Below are 16,101 nucleotides of genomic sequence, written 5' to 3' on the forward strand. Positions count from 1 at the left end.
TGAATCAAGGGACACAGTGTGAGTAAGGGATAAACGGCGACCATTAGAGTGGTTCTCTTAAAAAAATTCAAGTTGTTTGTTAATTATATTTAAAAGTCCAATTCTATTTACCTGTCTTTTAGTGGAAATTACTTTCATTTCTTGTAATGATAAATAAATGGTTGATCCTAATTTTCAGTGAAGGTTAAGATGTAACATTATGTCTTTATCCTGCTCTTCATATGAAAGGTATTAGGTAGATGGAAGAGGCTTCATTAAGGGTTGTTATTAAAAACATTTTTATCTAGATCTAATATTCTTAAATTTAGTGAGGTAAAGAAAGGTAACTAACTTAAAAATACTGACATTCTGATTGTTTCCCCTGGAACTCATCAGCACTGGGAACTAAAAGCTTTATGTTTGGATTTGTGGAAAAAAATATATAAAGAAGTATATAAACTAAAAAGTAAATTTTAAAAAGACATATCAGGTCAACCCTACTCTTTAAAACACGGGCCAGAAGCCACAAAAACCAGTTTGCATATTTTTGGAAGTAGAGCTGTGCATTTCTATGCAGAAATACCTTAGAGTAAAAGAACTCTCTTCAGAAATAGCTATGTTCAGAAATCCAAAAGCCTAAAAATGTATAGTACTTAGAAATAAACTTAATAAGAAATATGTGCAACCCATGTGAAGAAACCTACATAATTAATCTTAATTATATTTTTAAAAATTTAAATAAATGGAGATCAAATATTATAACCTTGGATGGTAAAAATATCTTTGTGTTATAAAAGCATTAATTTCCCCAAATTAATTTCTGAAATGAACTGCAATTAAAAAGCCATTTAGATTTGGGGAAGGGGTATAGTTTTTCTTATATTGATCTGAGTAAATGGCTAGAATGGCTGCTCTGCTTTCTGTACCAAAATCGAAACAGTACAATAATGAAAATTCTGCAATATTGATATAAAATTAGACTGTCAGTGAAGAGAAATGAAACCTAGTAACAGTCATCAGTATGCATAATAACTATGATTAAAATGCCATATTTAATTAGTGGTAATAAATGGAATACATGATTAATGATACTGGAAAATGAGTAAGACATTTAAAATATGAATACCTACCTACATACTTATATACATACATGTGTAAAGCTAGCTCCTCCCTCTGATCACCAAAAGTGAACCTCTTTTCTCTTCTTTTGGATGCTCACATTACCTTTTGAGCCACCCTAAAATGAGTGCTTTCTGTGTGAGATATGTCTCCAGTTTTGAACTCATTTAAGAACAGTAGCACTTGGCACTCCCTGAGCTAGAAACATATTAATGTCCCTAATCTTAACAACCAGACAACTCAGGAAATGACTGTGTGAAGAATGCAGGTATTTTAGCATAGAGGGTTATAGTTCTCACAAATTTTCATTTTTGAAAATTCTTGTGGATGACATAAATTAAAAAATGTGTTTATGTGTCAACATTTCAAATTCATTTATGCAGAATTATATAACACTTGGAAAGTTTCCCTTAAACTTTTTTTTTAAATTTTTTTATTGCTTAAAGTATTACAAAGGGTATTACAAATGTGTCCTTTTTTTCCCCTGCCCTTGACAATCCCCTGGCCTCCCCTATTTCCCTTAAACTTTCATGTATGACGGGGACACATAATTTTATAAATTATATTTGTAAATACCCGGTCCTTATTAATTATATTTGTATTTATCCAGAATAAATATCACAAGTTCTCAAAGTATACAAAATGTGGAAAGTTTGTCATTATGATAGCTTTTTCTCTCTTTCTTAAAGGAAAAAATGGGAGGATTCTTTTTTCTATTAACTTGCCACCTAAAATACAAATGATCATTTTGTTATGATTTAAAATATTGTAAATTGGCCAGTTGCCTAGTGACTTGCTATTACCAGCCCTGCTTTGGGTATGTCAAGATAAGATCACACATTACTTATCTAAACACTTCTACAGACTTGCTGGTCATTTAAAACAGCAAACCAATTGAAAGCTTAATCCAAAACTCCGAAAAAATAAAAAAATTGTTCTAGAAAACTTTGTCAAAAGAAATTATTTGTAAAAAGACGTGACAAATTGACAGAGGACATATATTATAGACTCATCTTTCACTTCCTCCAAGTTCTAGACAATCTTCCTTTTCACTTAAAAATGGAAAATGCGACAAATGTAAGCCCTTACCAACTTCCCACTTCAGAAGGCTGTTGTCTTCCCTCTCCATTTTTCCAATGACATACCAGATACACGCCATCCAGTGTGCAAGGAGCGCAAACATGGACATGAGCAGAGTCAGGACGATTGTGCTGTGTTGGGAATAACGGTCCAACTTCTGCAGGAGACGCAGAAGACGCAGCAGCCGGACAGTCTTCAGCAGATGCACGAGAGAAACCTGTGGTAGGAGACAGGGCAACACAACTTGGCTCAGGGGTTCACCTCATGCCAAGACACGTTCTTGCACTTATAGCCATTCTAGAAAGTTCTTGAAATTAAGTATAATCATGATTCCATTTATACGACCATTTTTATATCATCTCTTGACATGTATTAGGAAGTGAAAAGAGGAAGAAGGATGATTTTTTTCTTTGAGTAAATACTTATCTTCCTTAATTAAGATTTATTGAATATAATTTATTTATTTATTTATTTATCTATTTATTTATTCTGACACACAACTGAAACACATTATGATATCAGGATTGTACATTAGATGTCTCATACCCTTACATACATTTTCTTTCAATCCCATGTTCCCTCCTTCTTTATAACAATAATTCTTATAGACTGAAGTAAAAGCCTGTAAAGTGGTAATAAAAGTAACTTAGGATTTTGAAAAATAATTAGAACTGTAAAACTTGCCTAAGTTCTGCTCACAAGTATAGTAGTACCTCTCACTTTATGTGCTCTACCATCTTCCTTCTAACAATATCAAGAAAGAAAACATTTGTCCAAGCATCTACAATTCTCAAATATACCCAGTGAACCAAAATCAAAGGGAGCAAAACAGTTTAAAAAATCTCCTAGGTTCTGCCTTTGCATGCACCAAAGCATTAGACTTGGACCTAAAGGTTATTTTCCTGACTTTAGAGCCAAACTGAAACATGTGCACCATTGGCATTCACCAGAATGGTCCATGTCACTATTAACAACATTGGTGATGCACTAATATATACTCCCTTCACACCTTCAAAGAACCTCCCAAAATAAAAAAGGTAAATAAAATATTAATCATACAAATAGAGTTTGACAATTTTTTTTTGCCTTATCTAACTTTTTGGAGGTGGGGGGGGGGCGGGCAATAAATAGGGGAGAAGGAATTGGTTTGTATGACTATACCAAATAACAGTTTTCCCTTTACAGACAAAATCATCAACAGTGCAGAATCTTTTAAAAGTTTGCCTTTGTAATTAGCTGGAGTCATTCAACTTCTAGCTTCTTTCCACTAGCCATCTTCCCTTATCTCTAAGAAAAACATATCTAGATCAAGGCCTAACACATAGTATGTACTCAATAAATATTTAAGTGAGTGAGTAGATTAGTTATTAAGTTAAGATAAAAATACTCCAAAATTAGTATAATAATGTATATTCACTAAAGGTGTCTTCAGTTGTAATCTTATAAAATTTAACAAAATCATAAGGTCAGTGAGGACCTTGCCAGCTAGCTATGCTCTTTTATTTCTTGTCATATTATTTTTGTCTCCATCATAGCCAAATTCTAGCCTATTACTTCTCTAGTTGATTATAAGTCTGATGATTATATGCTAGGACTTCACACTTCTTACTTTGTAGCTTAGAGAAGTTACCAGGGGTGGAGTTTATTTTATAGATAAATTTGATAGATAGATGACATTTTTGTAACTAAAATGAAACCTGGAACACAAGTCCCTAATGGAGCTAATTAACATATACTGAGGTCTTTCTAACAAGGTATTTTATAGAAAGGTTGCCTTTTTAGGCTGCTCAAAAACCCTGAAGGGATTTTTATGCTTATTTTAGACCTATTTTGATAACTTTCCCAATGAAGTAACTCATATGATAAGGGATAAACTAGGATTTATACTTTTGCCTTTTTTCACTCTATCATACTTCTATGTCTCATTAATAACTTTATCTCTCATAGGGCCTTTCATAGGGCTTGTATATAGTAAGTTTTAATAAATAAATGTGTGAGCTATATATAAAACATTTGCCATTAATAATTGTAGGCAGAACTAAAGCTAAAACATACATTTTTGATGGTTGTATTGTATTTTTCAATGTCATCTATAGAGATACATTAACTGGACACATTTTAGATCTGGAAGACAATACCTTTGTCTGTTTCTTCTTTTCTTTTTATATTGCTGTGCAGTATAACAATGGCAGAACATAAATTAGTCCTCATAATTTATGTTTCCTGGGAAGTAAATATAATACGTTGAACAGCTTTTCTATTCAAACTAGAATATTTCAACCTAATTAATTTATTTGGGGAATATTAAATTTATGTACCAATTTGTTAAATAATCATATCCTTACTCTTGTGAAAAGCAAAAAAGAAAAATTATCACTGATAAGAAAGATTTCTTCATTCCTTCCTCTTTTACTTTCTGACATAGATGTTAATCTACAACTTGAATTCTTTCTAAAGCATTCATACCAGATTTAACAAGTCAGAATGAGTGACAGAAGGGTGCCGGAGTGCAGTGAAAATGTACAGATATTTAAAATTCATCAAGAGATTTAAATTTTTTCATAAATCTTTTATTTGTGTTAATTTTAGGCTACAAGGATGTAGATGTGTAAGTATGTTATATATTTCCTCTTTATATCATATATTTAAAATTGTCCTATTTGTCCAGTGTCCAAAGAGAAATTGAATATAAAAATATTATTAGTATTTAGTAGCAAAGAAGCAAGTTAATTTAGAGCACAGTCTATTAAATACCATTTATTTAACAATCCTTCAGGAGAATTTGGAAACATTTTATTAGCATTTAGTGAATCATATTCTCCTTTTGGATATTTTTTTTTTCAGTATAGCAAAAGCCTGGTTTTACTCATTACTAATGCGGATTATCTCTTAACCGGTTAAAAATTCAGATTAACTATTAACCGGTTGATAATCCGGATTTTGTAATCAAAGAAAACATGATAATTTCAAGAGAAACATCAAAAGTGCTTTATTCAAAGTAATGTCCATCACTAGCTACACATTTCCTCCATCTTTCAGGTAATTTGTGGACACTGTCCCAATAGAACTTTTCTTGTTTTGAGGCAAACCATTCAGAGACCCAATTTTCCACTTCTTCATACGTTTTGAAGTGCTGCTCAGAAAGTGTATGTGTGCTATCGATCAGAACAAGTAATCTGAGGGAGCAAGGTCTGGTGAATATGGCCAGTGGGTTAATACTTCACAGGCAAGATCTTTTAACGTGTCTTTAATTGGTTTTGAAGTGTGTGATGGTGCGTTATCATGAAGCAAATTACTTTGCTGTGTCTTCTGGCCCATTCTGGTCGTTCCATGATCAAAGCATGGTTCAAATTGATTATTTGTTGTCTGTAGCGATCAGTATTAATAGTTTCACCTGGTTTTAGAAGCTCATAATACACCACACCTTCCTGATCCCACCAAATGCAGAGCATTGTCTTCTTTCCAAAGCAATTTGGCCCTGCAGTCGATGTTAATGGTTGACCTGGATCAACCCATGATGTTGTGCGTTTGGGATTCTCAAAATAAATCTACTTTTCATCGCCAGTCACAATTCGATGCAAAAAAGACTTTATTTTGTGCCATTGAAGCAACATTTTACTGATGACTTTTTGGTTTTCCATTTGTCTTTCGTTCAGTTGATGTGGCACCCATTTTCCTTCCTTTAAAATCTTTCCCATTGCTTGTAAACGATCGGAAATTGTTTGCTGAGCAACTTTTAATCTTTCTGCAAGTTGTTTTTGAGTTTGACATGCATCTTCATCCAATAATGCTTAGAATTATTGGTCTTCAAACTTTTTCGGTTGACCTGGACGTTCTTAGTCTTTCACATTGAAATCATCACTTTTAAGGCATTTAAACCAACATTCACAAGTATCTTGAGATGGAGCATGTTCACCATAAGCTTCCCAAAGTATACGATAAATTTCAGCAGCACTTTTCTTCAAAATAAAATAATGAATTAAAACTTCCCGCAAATGCTCTTTTTTTGGCATGAAATTTGACATTTTTAAGTGTAAAAATATCTAATTTCAGAAAATTTGACATATGAAGTTTTGAACCTTGCTGTCAATACAACAAAATAGCATACATATCAAATCGCATATATATCAACATATATGTAACTCCATCTATAGAAAAAAATCTGCATGATTAACCGGTACACCTAGTACACTTTCATTATAGTACACTTATCTAGTCAAGTTCAACCTTAAAAAGCACTTTAAGAAACCTGGATAACAACTCAATGTAGCACTGATTGATATCACATACTGAATTTCCCCCAGAGCTTTCATTTCAGTTGAGTTATAAACCTCTTAAAGAGGTTGACACCCTCACTTCCCAACTTAAGAAAAGAAAAAGAAAAAAATACTATCATTGTACATGAAATTAACAAATGACAAATATGTACTAGTCAGGATTACAGTTCAATCATCATTCTGAAGTTGATATCAATTGTATTTGAAATATTGATCACTTTGTTTAATATTAAAAACTATGCTTTCACATTCTTAATAGGAAATATTTCTACAGGAGGTTGCTAACTGCATAGGAAATATGTTTAATTAGAATTAATATTTAATAAATTTTTTTCCAGTTAAAATTATTTATGCTAGCAGCAAATTGCATTACTGGTCCAAAAATGCTATTATACCTCCCCAAAACTCTATTTATAAAACAGCACTTAATTTTGTAAGGATATCAATTATTAAATAATAAAAATTGTTATTACTACAAGTAGAAGATACTTTTTTCCCTTTGAGGAGACGTAAGTATAAAGGCTTTTGATGAAAAAAGAGATGTTACAAATAGAGGGTGTCCCCCCAAAATGTATACACACTTAATAGCTGATAGCTCAATTGATGTTTCTTTTCAGATTTAACCCATTGGGATTAATAGTTATCCAAATTGTGTACACATTATTTTGAGACACCCTATATTAATAACAAAGAGAACTCAAGTCGGTCATTGTGTCATTTAGGTTTCTGCCTCATGCAACATTTTTACAAAGACTTCCAAAAAGTAGTTGAATTTTCTTAATTTAAATTTAGCGTTCTTCTCTATCTTGATTGGTCTTCTGTTTGTTATGCCAATAAATAATAAAATACTCAAGAAGTAAGAATAAAGGTCATAAAAGTAAAAGAAATCTTTAAACTCTCCACCAATCTCTAGAGGCAAATATCTGCCCAAGCAAGATAAAGTTATGCTAGTTTTATAGATGGCTTCCTTATCAAAGGGTTTGTTTAGCGAATCTGTATTGCTGATCAATTTAGACGTTTTGTATATCTTTGTTCTTGGTATTTAAATAACTAGAAACAGGTAATGCAAATTTCAAGAGGAAATTCTTCCTCAAGTGGAGAAACTGACCTGCATATCACTGGGTACCTTGGCATCTTTATGAACAAGGACATCAAATCTTGGTTGCCAAATTGCCACAAATGTTTAAAACCTGAACTTGTGAAAAACAAACACAGGGGTAAACCAGCCTTCTGGGTCATGTGCAAGGGAGGTCTGTCCTTACTCACCACTGTGACGTTGAAAGCATATAGGAGATCAAAAGGCAGAGCAGCGATTAAGTCAATGATGAACCAAGTTGTGACATAGTGGATGCAAATTGATCTTGCTTCAAAGATAACTTGGCCAGACTTGCTGACATAGGTTGTTCGGAAATTTAAAATAATATCTGCTTGGGGAAAAAAAATGATAGAGAAGAAGAGGAAGGAAGAGAGAGAGAATAAGGAAAGAGAAAAGGGGAACAGTGGAAGGACAAAAGGGAGACAGGCGTGGGGGAAGGGAGAAAGAAAGAAAATTGTATAAAATTAAGTAAAGTTAGACAAATGGTAACCTCTTAGCATATTTCAGATTGATAACATACAAATTAATCTTCTTGGCAGATCCAGCACAACTTAACAAACATGTATTAAGAAGGGTAAAAATACTAATATTTTTTGAGCACTTAGTACATTCCAGACATTATGAAGTGAATGCTAAGTTCTGAGTTACACATTAGATGAATTGCAATACTCATTATAGCTAATTTAAACCATTAAACATAAGCAGAATAGTGTTGTATGAGGTTAGAAATTTGTTGATATCATGAGCATGATGATGACAAGGATAAATCATACAATAGTGTGCACTTTATGTATATAATTTTTACTTTTCACTTTATATTCACATTTGTGGAAGGCGGAATTCTAAGATGACCTTCCAGGATCCTCACCCTCATATTATCTTTTTTCTTGAGTGAGGGTGAAACCTGTGAGCATGAGGAGATATGCAGCCATGATCATGTTGCAGTATATGACTAAAGGGTACCATTGCTGATTGGGTACCATTATAAGCGGAGTTTTTTTTCAGCTGATGGCAAGGGATTAAAAGCCAGTGAGACATACTCTTGCTCAACTGGAAGAAGGCAACTGTCTGGGTGAAAAGAGCCACCTGGCAGAGAACAGTATGCAGTTCTCCAGTTGCTAAGAACAGCCCTTAGGTGACATTAAGTGAGAAATGGGAACCTCAGTCCTACAACCATTAGGAAATGAACTCTTCCAACAGTCACATGAGCTTGGAAGAGGATTCTGAGCTCCAGAAAGAACACAGCTTAGCTAACACCTTGATTTCAGCCACGTGTAACTCCGTGCAGAGAATTAAGCTAAGCCATACCTGGACTTCTGACCTATAGAAATTATGAGATAATATTGAGTGGTGTTTTAAGACATTAAGTTTGTGGTGTCTTGCTCTGCAGCAATAACAAACTAATACAATATTTATTATGTCATTTGACTTTTATAGCATTGTGAGGTGAGATAATCTAGGGATTATGACAAGACTGATTACTATTATGTATTTTAGATAACACATATGTTCTTAGCATGAAGCCAGTAGTGTTCTAGGCCCTTTAGAATCATAAATCTCATTGACTCCTTATAGCAATGGTAAGATGTCGGCACTTCCATTAACTCTTTTTCAGATGAGAAAAATGAGGCACACAAGAGGTCAAGTGACTTGTTCAGGGTCACACAGATGATGAAACGAAAGCACAGGATTAAACTCCTCAGCTAGTTGGTGAAAAAGCCAGACTCAAATCTAAGTCTCCTAAATTCTGATTCAGCACTTTAAGTATTGGCGCCTTAAGAGAGGCCAATCACATCACTTGTCTGGAAGCTTGTTCCAGGTGACTCAAAACAAAACAAAAATCGCTCTAGTTTATTGTGAATCCTCACTTTAAAATATAATATTGTTAAAAGATAATTAACTTTTTGTCAAAAGCTAAAATTATCAAAATACTTCCATTGTTAATATTGAAAATATGAAAGGTTGAAGCTAGTGGATAAACTACTCACAAAGGTTTGAAGATAATCCCAAGATGATTTCCACTGCAGAGTAAAAATGCTATGATGGCAAGTACCAAAGCATCAGTGAAGCAAGGCTACCATAAGGAGCACAGTGGAATGCCATGAGGTTGTTATGGTAGCACATGAACTTTTTTTTTCTTTCCCTTTAACTTTCTAGACTCTGCATTAGCAAAGCAATTTAACAAGTCAGACCACCAGCTGTAGAAATCAAGCAGAGATTTCACCTTAATGGTTTCCAAAAGAAAGCTCAGGTTAGGCATTTAGGTTTTCATCTTAGGAGTGAGCAATCCAAAACAAATGTTTACCAAGCTTTAGTTTCTAAAACAGAAGCTAAGGTAAGTTTAGAAATTCATTATAAAATTGAAGGGATACATTTCTTGCATGTTTATTTATTTATTTTTTCCAGGTGAATTTTAGAGGACATTTATTAATCTGGGGACAGGGAAAATAATAAAGGGCTAGGGAAATGAGCCTAGGGTGGTCTGCTTTGGCTTACTAATAAGTCAGAGAAAAGGGGGACTTGGGGTCAAGTTCAGGGGGTTTGCCTCAGAATGAACTGCCCTTGCCCATTGCTGCCCTGGATCTTGCATGTTTATTAACTGATCGCCAGGCCTACCACACATTTCACAGAAAACCCACTGCCACTATTAACATATTTGAGGCATTCCCTAAATGGAGGAATGAATGAATTGACTGCCCTTTGATTGGTGCTGCAAACATTTATAAAGCTATGTGGTTACTTATGTGATTTACTATAAAGTAAAAGAGAAGTGCAGACTGCTAAGTAGATAAAATGTATTCTTGAATGAATCATTACAAAGTTTAGAAAACTTAAAAAAATAATTGGTTATTCATTGGAGTTAATTGGTTGAATGAAGATATGCTAATTTTAGGTTTCAAAAGAAGTCATTAGAAGACTTATACACAAATAGTGATAATCATAAAAGAATGAAAGCTATTTTTAAAACCAACTGTTTAAAAAATCTATAGATATAAATCTATTTTTGAAATATGTTAATACTTTAGGTTTATTTTGGGGGGGGAACCTAGATATATATTATATTCTAACATTTTCAGGGTTATGGTACTATTTTTGTGCAAAGACTATAGGTTTATCAAATGATTAGTATTATTTTTGAACACTAATTTCTAAAAAACCTAGTTATGTCACATGATAAGCATAGAAAGTTCTACTGTATTATGATTTATAAAACTTTTCACATTCCTTAGTGTGGTTCCCATGCCAACTCTCTCATGTGTAATACTATTACTGTCATTTTACCAATGACTCAGGAGATTTAAAGAAATCTCCTTAAAGTTATAAAGGAGATTTTACATTTTTAAAGTCATGAGCAACAAAGAGAACATCTTTAGACACCCGGTCCCATTTTCTTATCATTATCTTAAGTATATTTTAGAGGGAATAACAATAGATTGGTGTAGGAAAAAGCAGTCCTGAATGTAGCTCTTAGACCAAATTCAGCATCAGTACCACCCAGGTTAAAAAAAATTAAATCAGAGTCACAGAATTGAATGTGAGGAAATGAACTGTTTTTTGATTCTGGAAATAAAAGAACTAACTTTTTGTCTAGGGATCACTGAGAATTCACTCTGCTTTCTCTCTACTGATACGATGTGGTGTCTAGAAACAGAACTCCATGTTTGTAAATATTCTCTTAAATGGAATGGCAGGTGATTAGTACAAGTTCTTCTTTAAGAGTGAAGGGAGCATCAGATAAAATGATTGTGATGAGAAAGCAAAGAGCTGTCAGATGTGATGTCCCTCATGTGAGAATCATGGGGGCAAAGTGGAGCCTCGAGAATATTGAGACAGCTGTTTCTCCCCCATGGTTGTCTCATTTCCCATGAGGTTTTGTATTTTTGGCAAATTAAATCAGGAACTCATGAAAATGTTACAGCAAGAATGTGGTCTTCTGCAGACAATCCACAATTTACCTGAAAGGCAGCAATATAGTTTTCATTTTGAGGCATATGGAAGATCTATGATGTTTTTCAACTTTTATGTTGAGAAGTACATAAAAGTGTACTCATATCCAAATTTTTATGTGTGATTTTATTATTAATTCCACTTATTAATGTGTGCAACTATCCAGGAGTATATACACACAGAGCACAGAGTTTGAATCAGAAAGAACATTATCTCCATTCTTTATACGATTTATAGAATTTTCAAAAATTGATCATAATATACCCCACCCAAATGAGGCAGAATAGAATTGAATTATATGATGATTCAGGTGCCACTAAATGGTTTTGAAGGATAATCATTTTTGTCTTGTATTTCATTTTTACAAAAACATGATTAAATTTAAGACAAATAATAAACAAATGTAGGCATGTTCTGTTTTCATATTGTTAAGGACCTTTAAAAATCAGTGCTTCCTCTCTCTCCCACACTAAATGGCTATGTATGTGGACTAAAAATCAGAAAGGTTAAACCCATTTTTTTCTAGTTTGATTTCCTTGAGAACTATGTAATTAGGAAGTACAAAAAAAGGTTAAATTCAATATGGCACAAATGAGTAGATTCCTTTTCTTTATTAGCATGCATGCCAGATGGGAAATAATTTTAAAATCATATTGGCTTACTCGTAAAAAGTAAATTAAAATATAATTGTGTGTATGATAGCATATGCACCACATACAAATAATTAATATCTTCATTTAGCTATTCCTTTAAAAATTAATCATTGTAGTACAGCTCGGGTGAAGAGATATTTCTCTAAACCAGCTGCCGGACTAATGTTCTAAAGATGGCTCGTGAGGTTCTCCTTTCAACACTATATGATGTCTACAAAGTCGAGCTACAAGATGTGGGAAGAATGAATAATTGAGAGCTGATTAGTGAAGAGGCTTGAGGGACTAATAATCCTAAGAATGACTGTAATCAATTGCCAATAATAGTAGATGAGATTTTTATACCACTCAACCCTTGCTTATTTGTCAGCATTTGTCCCTTTTGTTTACCTTAAAGTGAAAGATTTAAAGAAAAAGAAAGGACAGCAGACTCAGTGAGAAATAGCATTTAAGAGCAGCAGACTTAGTGAGAAATGGAACTTAAGAGCAATTGCATTCAGAAGAAAAGGTGAAACTAAAAGAGGCAACCAGGTGGATTGAGGGGTGGCTGAAGCTGGTGTTGGTTTCTGTTTTGTACCAGTGTGGCCAATGGTACCATGGTGCACTCTTATATCAGTCTGACCTTCATTATCAGCATCCCATTAACCCACATAGGAGGGAAGAGACCTATAAGTCCTCTATCCTAATGTCTTCAAATGCAGGCACTCCATCCATGTCATCCTTCATAAGGATATGGCCAACCAGTCTTCGAATGCCCCCAGCAGTGGTAAGCTCCCTGCCTTTTGAGAGCCCTTAGTTTGACATGCCCATCACTAAGTAGTTCAGCCTTTCCTCAAGATGCCTTCTTCCCTGTAGCACCCTTTCCTTGGTTCTAGTTTCATCCTGAGCAACAACACAGAATACACTGTCCTCTTCCACCCCGAAGCCCTTTCCAGAAATACTCAAGATCAGTCATCAAGTTGACTCAGTACCCCAGGATGAATATCTCCATTTCTTCCAACTGTCTCCAACTGACGGGGTTTCCTTTTCCCAGTCCTGTTGATTTTCTCTAGTTTCTCAAGTCTCATGACTTTGGGCTTTCCCCTTCTTATTTCCCCCTTTCTCTTTTCAGGCTGAGCTTTTATTCATTTTACATAGTGAGCTGCCCTATCAGTTTTTATTTTAAATAGGAATTCTCAAGTGCTAGCATAATAAAGAAAAGTAGTCAACTTACATAGCTGACTACTATCCTTTTGGAAGTAAGATATGGAAAGGGTAGCAGTTTATGCCATCCAAAAATATGCCAGTTTGGCATTAGAATTATTTTGAGCTGAAGGCAACTGAGAAGCAGAAACCTGAAAAGCTACCTGCTCTGCTCCTATTTGCTTAAAAGCAGGACATATTTTTCAAAAGCACCCTCCTCCTCTCTGTACCAGGAAAGACAAAAGCTAATCCCCAGACATAGCCTGTCCAGAGTGGAAGACACACTCCAACCAGCAGAGTTTTCAGTTCTTATTACTCCACAGTCTCATTGACACTTGATACTATTAGACTTTGCCAATTGGGTGGGCATATAATGCTTCTAGTAATACTTTTAGAATTGGTTTTACTTCTAGTAATACAGCCTTAACGACTTGTTGGGTACCTTTAAAAAGAACCTTGCATTACTATTAGCTGAAGTTATGCACATTTGCTTTGCCATGCTCTTTGATTTTCTGTTTCTGCTGGCTGGAATTAAGAACAAAGTGACCTTAGAAGCCACCCATTAAAGTTAGTAGAGCCACTGTCGGTCTCAGTCCTTAAATAATTACGTAAGAGAACCACCTCCTCCTGTTTCTCCCTACCAGCCCTCAATATATTCCCTAGGACATTAGGTGAGAAATACATTTCTAGTCTCAGAAGCCACTGAATTATTGTTGCAGCAGCTGATCAAACCTAACTAATACACAAAGCAAAGACCACAGCTCTCATCCTTTCATTAACTTAGCAATTTAACAGTTCCTAGTCCCATGAAATAGTGCTTTGGTGGCTGGTCTTGACAGTCCAATCAAAATACAGTCCAATCAGAATGGGCAAGTGATGCATCCAGTTCTCCAGACTCTACTAACAATGGCAGCACTCCTAAGCCATAGTTTTTTGTTTGTTTATTTGTTTGTTTGTTTGTTTCTCAATATCTAGCCAAAAATTGGTCAGCATCATTTCAACATAAACCTCTCCTGCGGCAGCTCCTAGGAATTTAACCTCCCGGTGTTGCTAAAGCTGAGGCATTAATATGATCCATTGAGGTCACCTCAGTATATACTTGCAATTTCAGCAAACAGGACAGCCAGTTAAATTTGGATTTCAAATAAAGAATGAATAATTTTGGGCAGAAATATGTCCTATAAAAAGAAAAAGTCCTTTTATTGCTACAAGTATCCTCAGGCTAGTCAGCCTCTCAAGAGAAAACCAGATGACCTGAAAATTGATCAGCCCTCCTCATCTCACCAACATACGTGCATAAATCTACATAATGTCCTTGTCAGGAACTTAAGTGTGTGTGTGTGTATGTGTGTGTGTGTGTGTGTGTGTGTGTGTGTGTGTGTATGTGCGCGCGCGCGTGCCCCCAGATCAGGGGTGGGCAAACTTTTTGACTCGAGGGCCACAATGGGTTCTTAAACTGGACCGGAGGGCCGGAACAAAAGCATGGATGGAGTGTTTGTGTGAACTAATATAAATTCAAAGTAAACATCATTACATAAAAGGGTACGGTCTTTTTTTTTTTTTTTAGATTTATTCATTTACCCACGGCTGATAGACCTTTACTTCTATCATCAACTCAAGCACAGCAAGGATCATTCCAGCACCTTTTCCCATTTACTCTTATGGTTGTGCATTCTCACGCCCTGCCTTGTATGTACACAGTATTGCTGTGCACCTATGAAATGACCTTTCCAGGTCTTCATACCTATGTTTTGGAAAAGTCTCTGATTGTGGGCATCTCCTCTTTGTTCACAACTGGTTTCCCAAAGGGATGAATTGCTTCTTGTTCAGAAAGTGTATTTTGAGTTTTTCTACACTTTTTATTATACCGTTTGGATTATCCAATGTAAATTAACCTGTTTGGAATCTCTCCAGAGGAATATCACCAAAATTACTGATTTCCATGGAAACTGTAATAATAATCATATTTATGGACATAACATTAGCAAGTTTGAAATACATATACATTTTTTGGATTTTATTCTTTAAAATTATAATGTTAGTCCAGTTAAATGTGGTGATATAATAAAATGTTATGAGCCAAAATATAACTGAGTTCTAATTTTGGCTCTCCCGTAAGTAGCCATGTCCTTTGGAAAGGTTTTTCTTTTTTTTTTTTTTTGTAACCTTTTCTAAGTTCCAATTTCTATTTAAGTAAAATAGAGCTAATAAATGATTGCTTCTCGTCTATTTACTCAACCAGCATTTATTGATCACCTAATATGTACGACGTATATTGACTGGATGTGGGTTGTACAAAGATTGATCCTCTCTTCCTGCATTCAAAGAAATTAGTTTAGTAGGGGATATAGGTAGAAAACTGGAAATTAAAAAATTATGTGATGAGTGCTTTGGAGACACCAAGAAAGAATAGCTAATACCTGTGGGACCACATATAAAACCATACAGGCCTGCCTTTGGAAATAAGTTCATTGTTTAACTCAATGAGCTTAACTTTTTATTTTGTTTATCTGAATTATGGCAGTATGCAAACATTAGTTTCCTGCCTACTATGGGTCAGAAACTATACTAGTTGAAGGAACTAGAGAAAAATATATTATCCAATCCATGTCCTCTGGGAGTGCATAGTTTATTTATGGCATATGAGTGTGGGAGATAAATAAGCAATTATGAAATAGGGTTGAAGAATGTGAGAGGGAAAGCACTTAAATAGTGCATGATGGAAGTCCCAGACTTGTGGTGATAGGAGTAAGAAGAGTTAAAAAGAAGA

The 16,101-nt window shown here is 34.5% G+C and overlaps 1 protein-coding gene across 1 annotated transcript in view; it reads right to left on the reverse strand.

The window, feature by feature from the left end:
• KCNH8 (potassium voltage-gated channel subfamily H member 8) overlaps positions 1–16,101 on the reverse strand; it is a 277,527-nt gene that overhangs the window by 86,344 nt on the left and 175,082 nt on the right. The window contains exons 6-7 of the mRNA XM_070391102.1: positions 7,722–7,879; positions 2,188–2,395 (exon numbers count right to left, since the gene is read on the reverse strand). Of these exons, the coding sequence (XP_070247203.1) occupies positions 2,188–2,395; positions 7,722–7,879 (366 nt within the window). The remainder of the gene's footprint in view (positions 1–2,187; positions 2,396–7,721; positions 7,880–16,101) is intronic.

The sequence above is a fragment of the Myotis yumanensis genome, unplaced genomic scaffold, assembly GCF_028538775.1.
Source record: "Myotis yumanensis isolate MYYU_CA2020_CCGP unplaced genomic scaffold, mMyoYum1.0.hap1 SCAF_14, whole genome shotgun sequence".
Lineage (NCBI taxonomy): Eukaryota > Metazoa > Chordata > Mammalia > Chiroptera > Vespertilionidae > Myotis > Myotis yumanensis.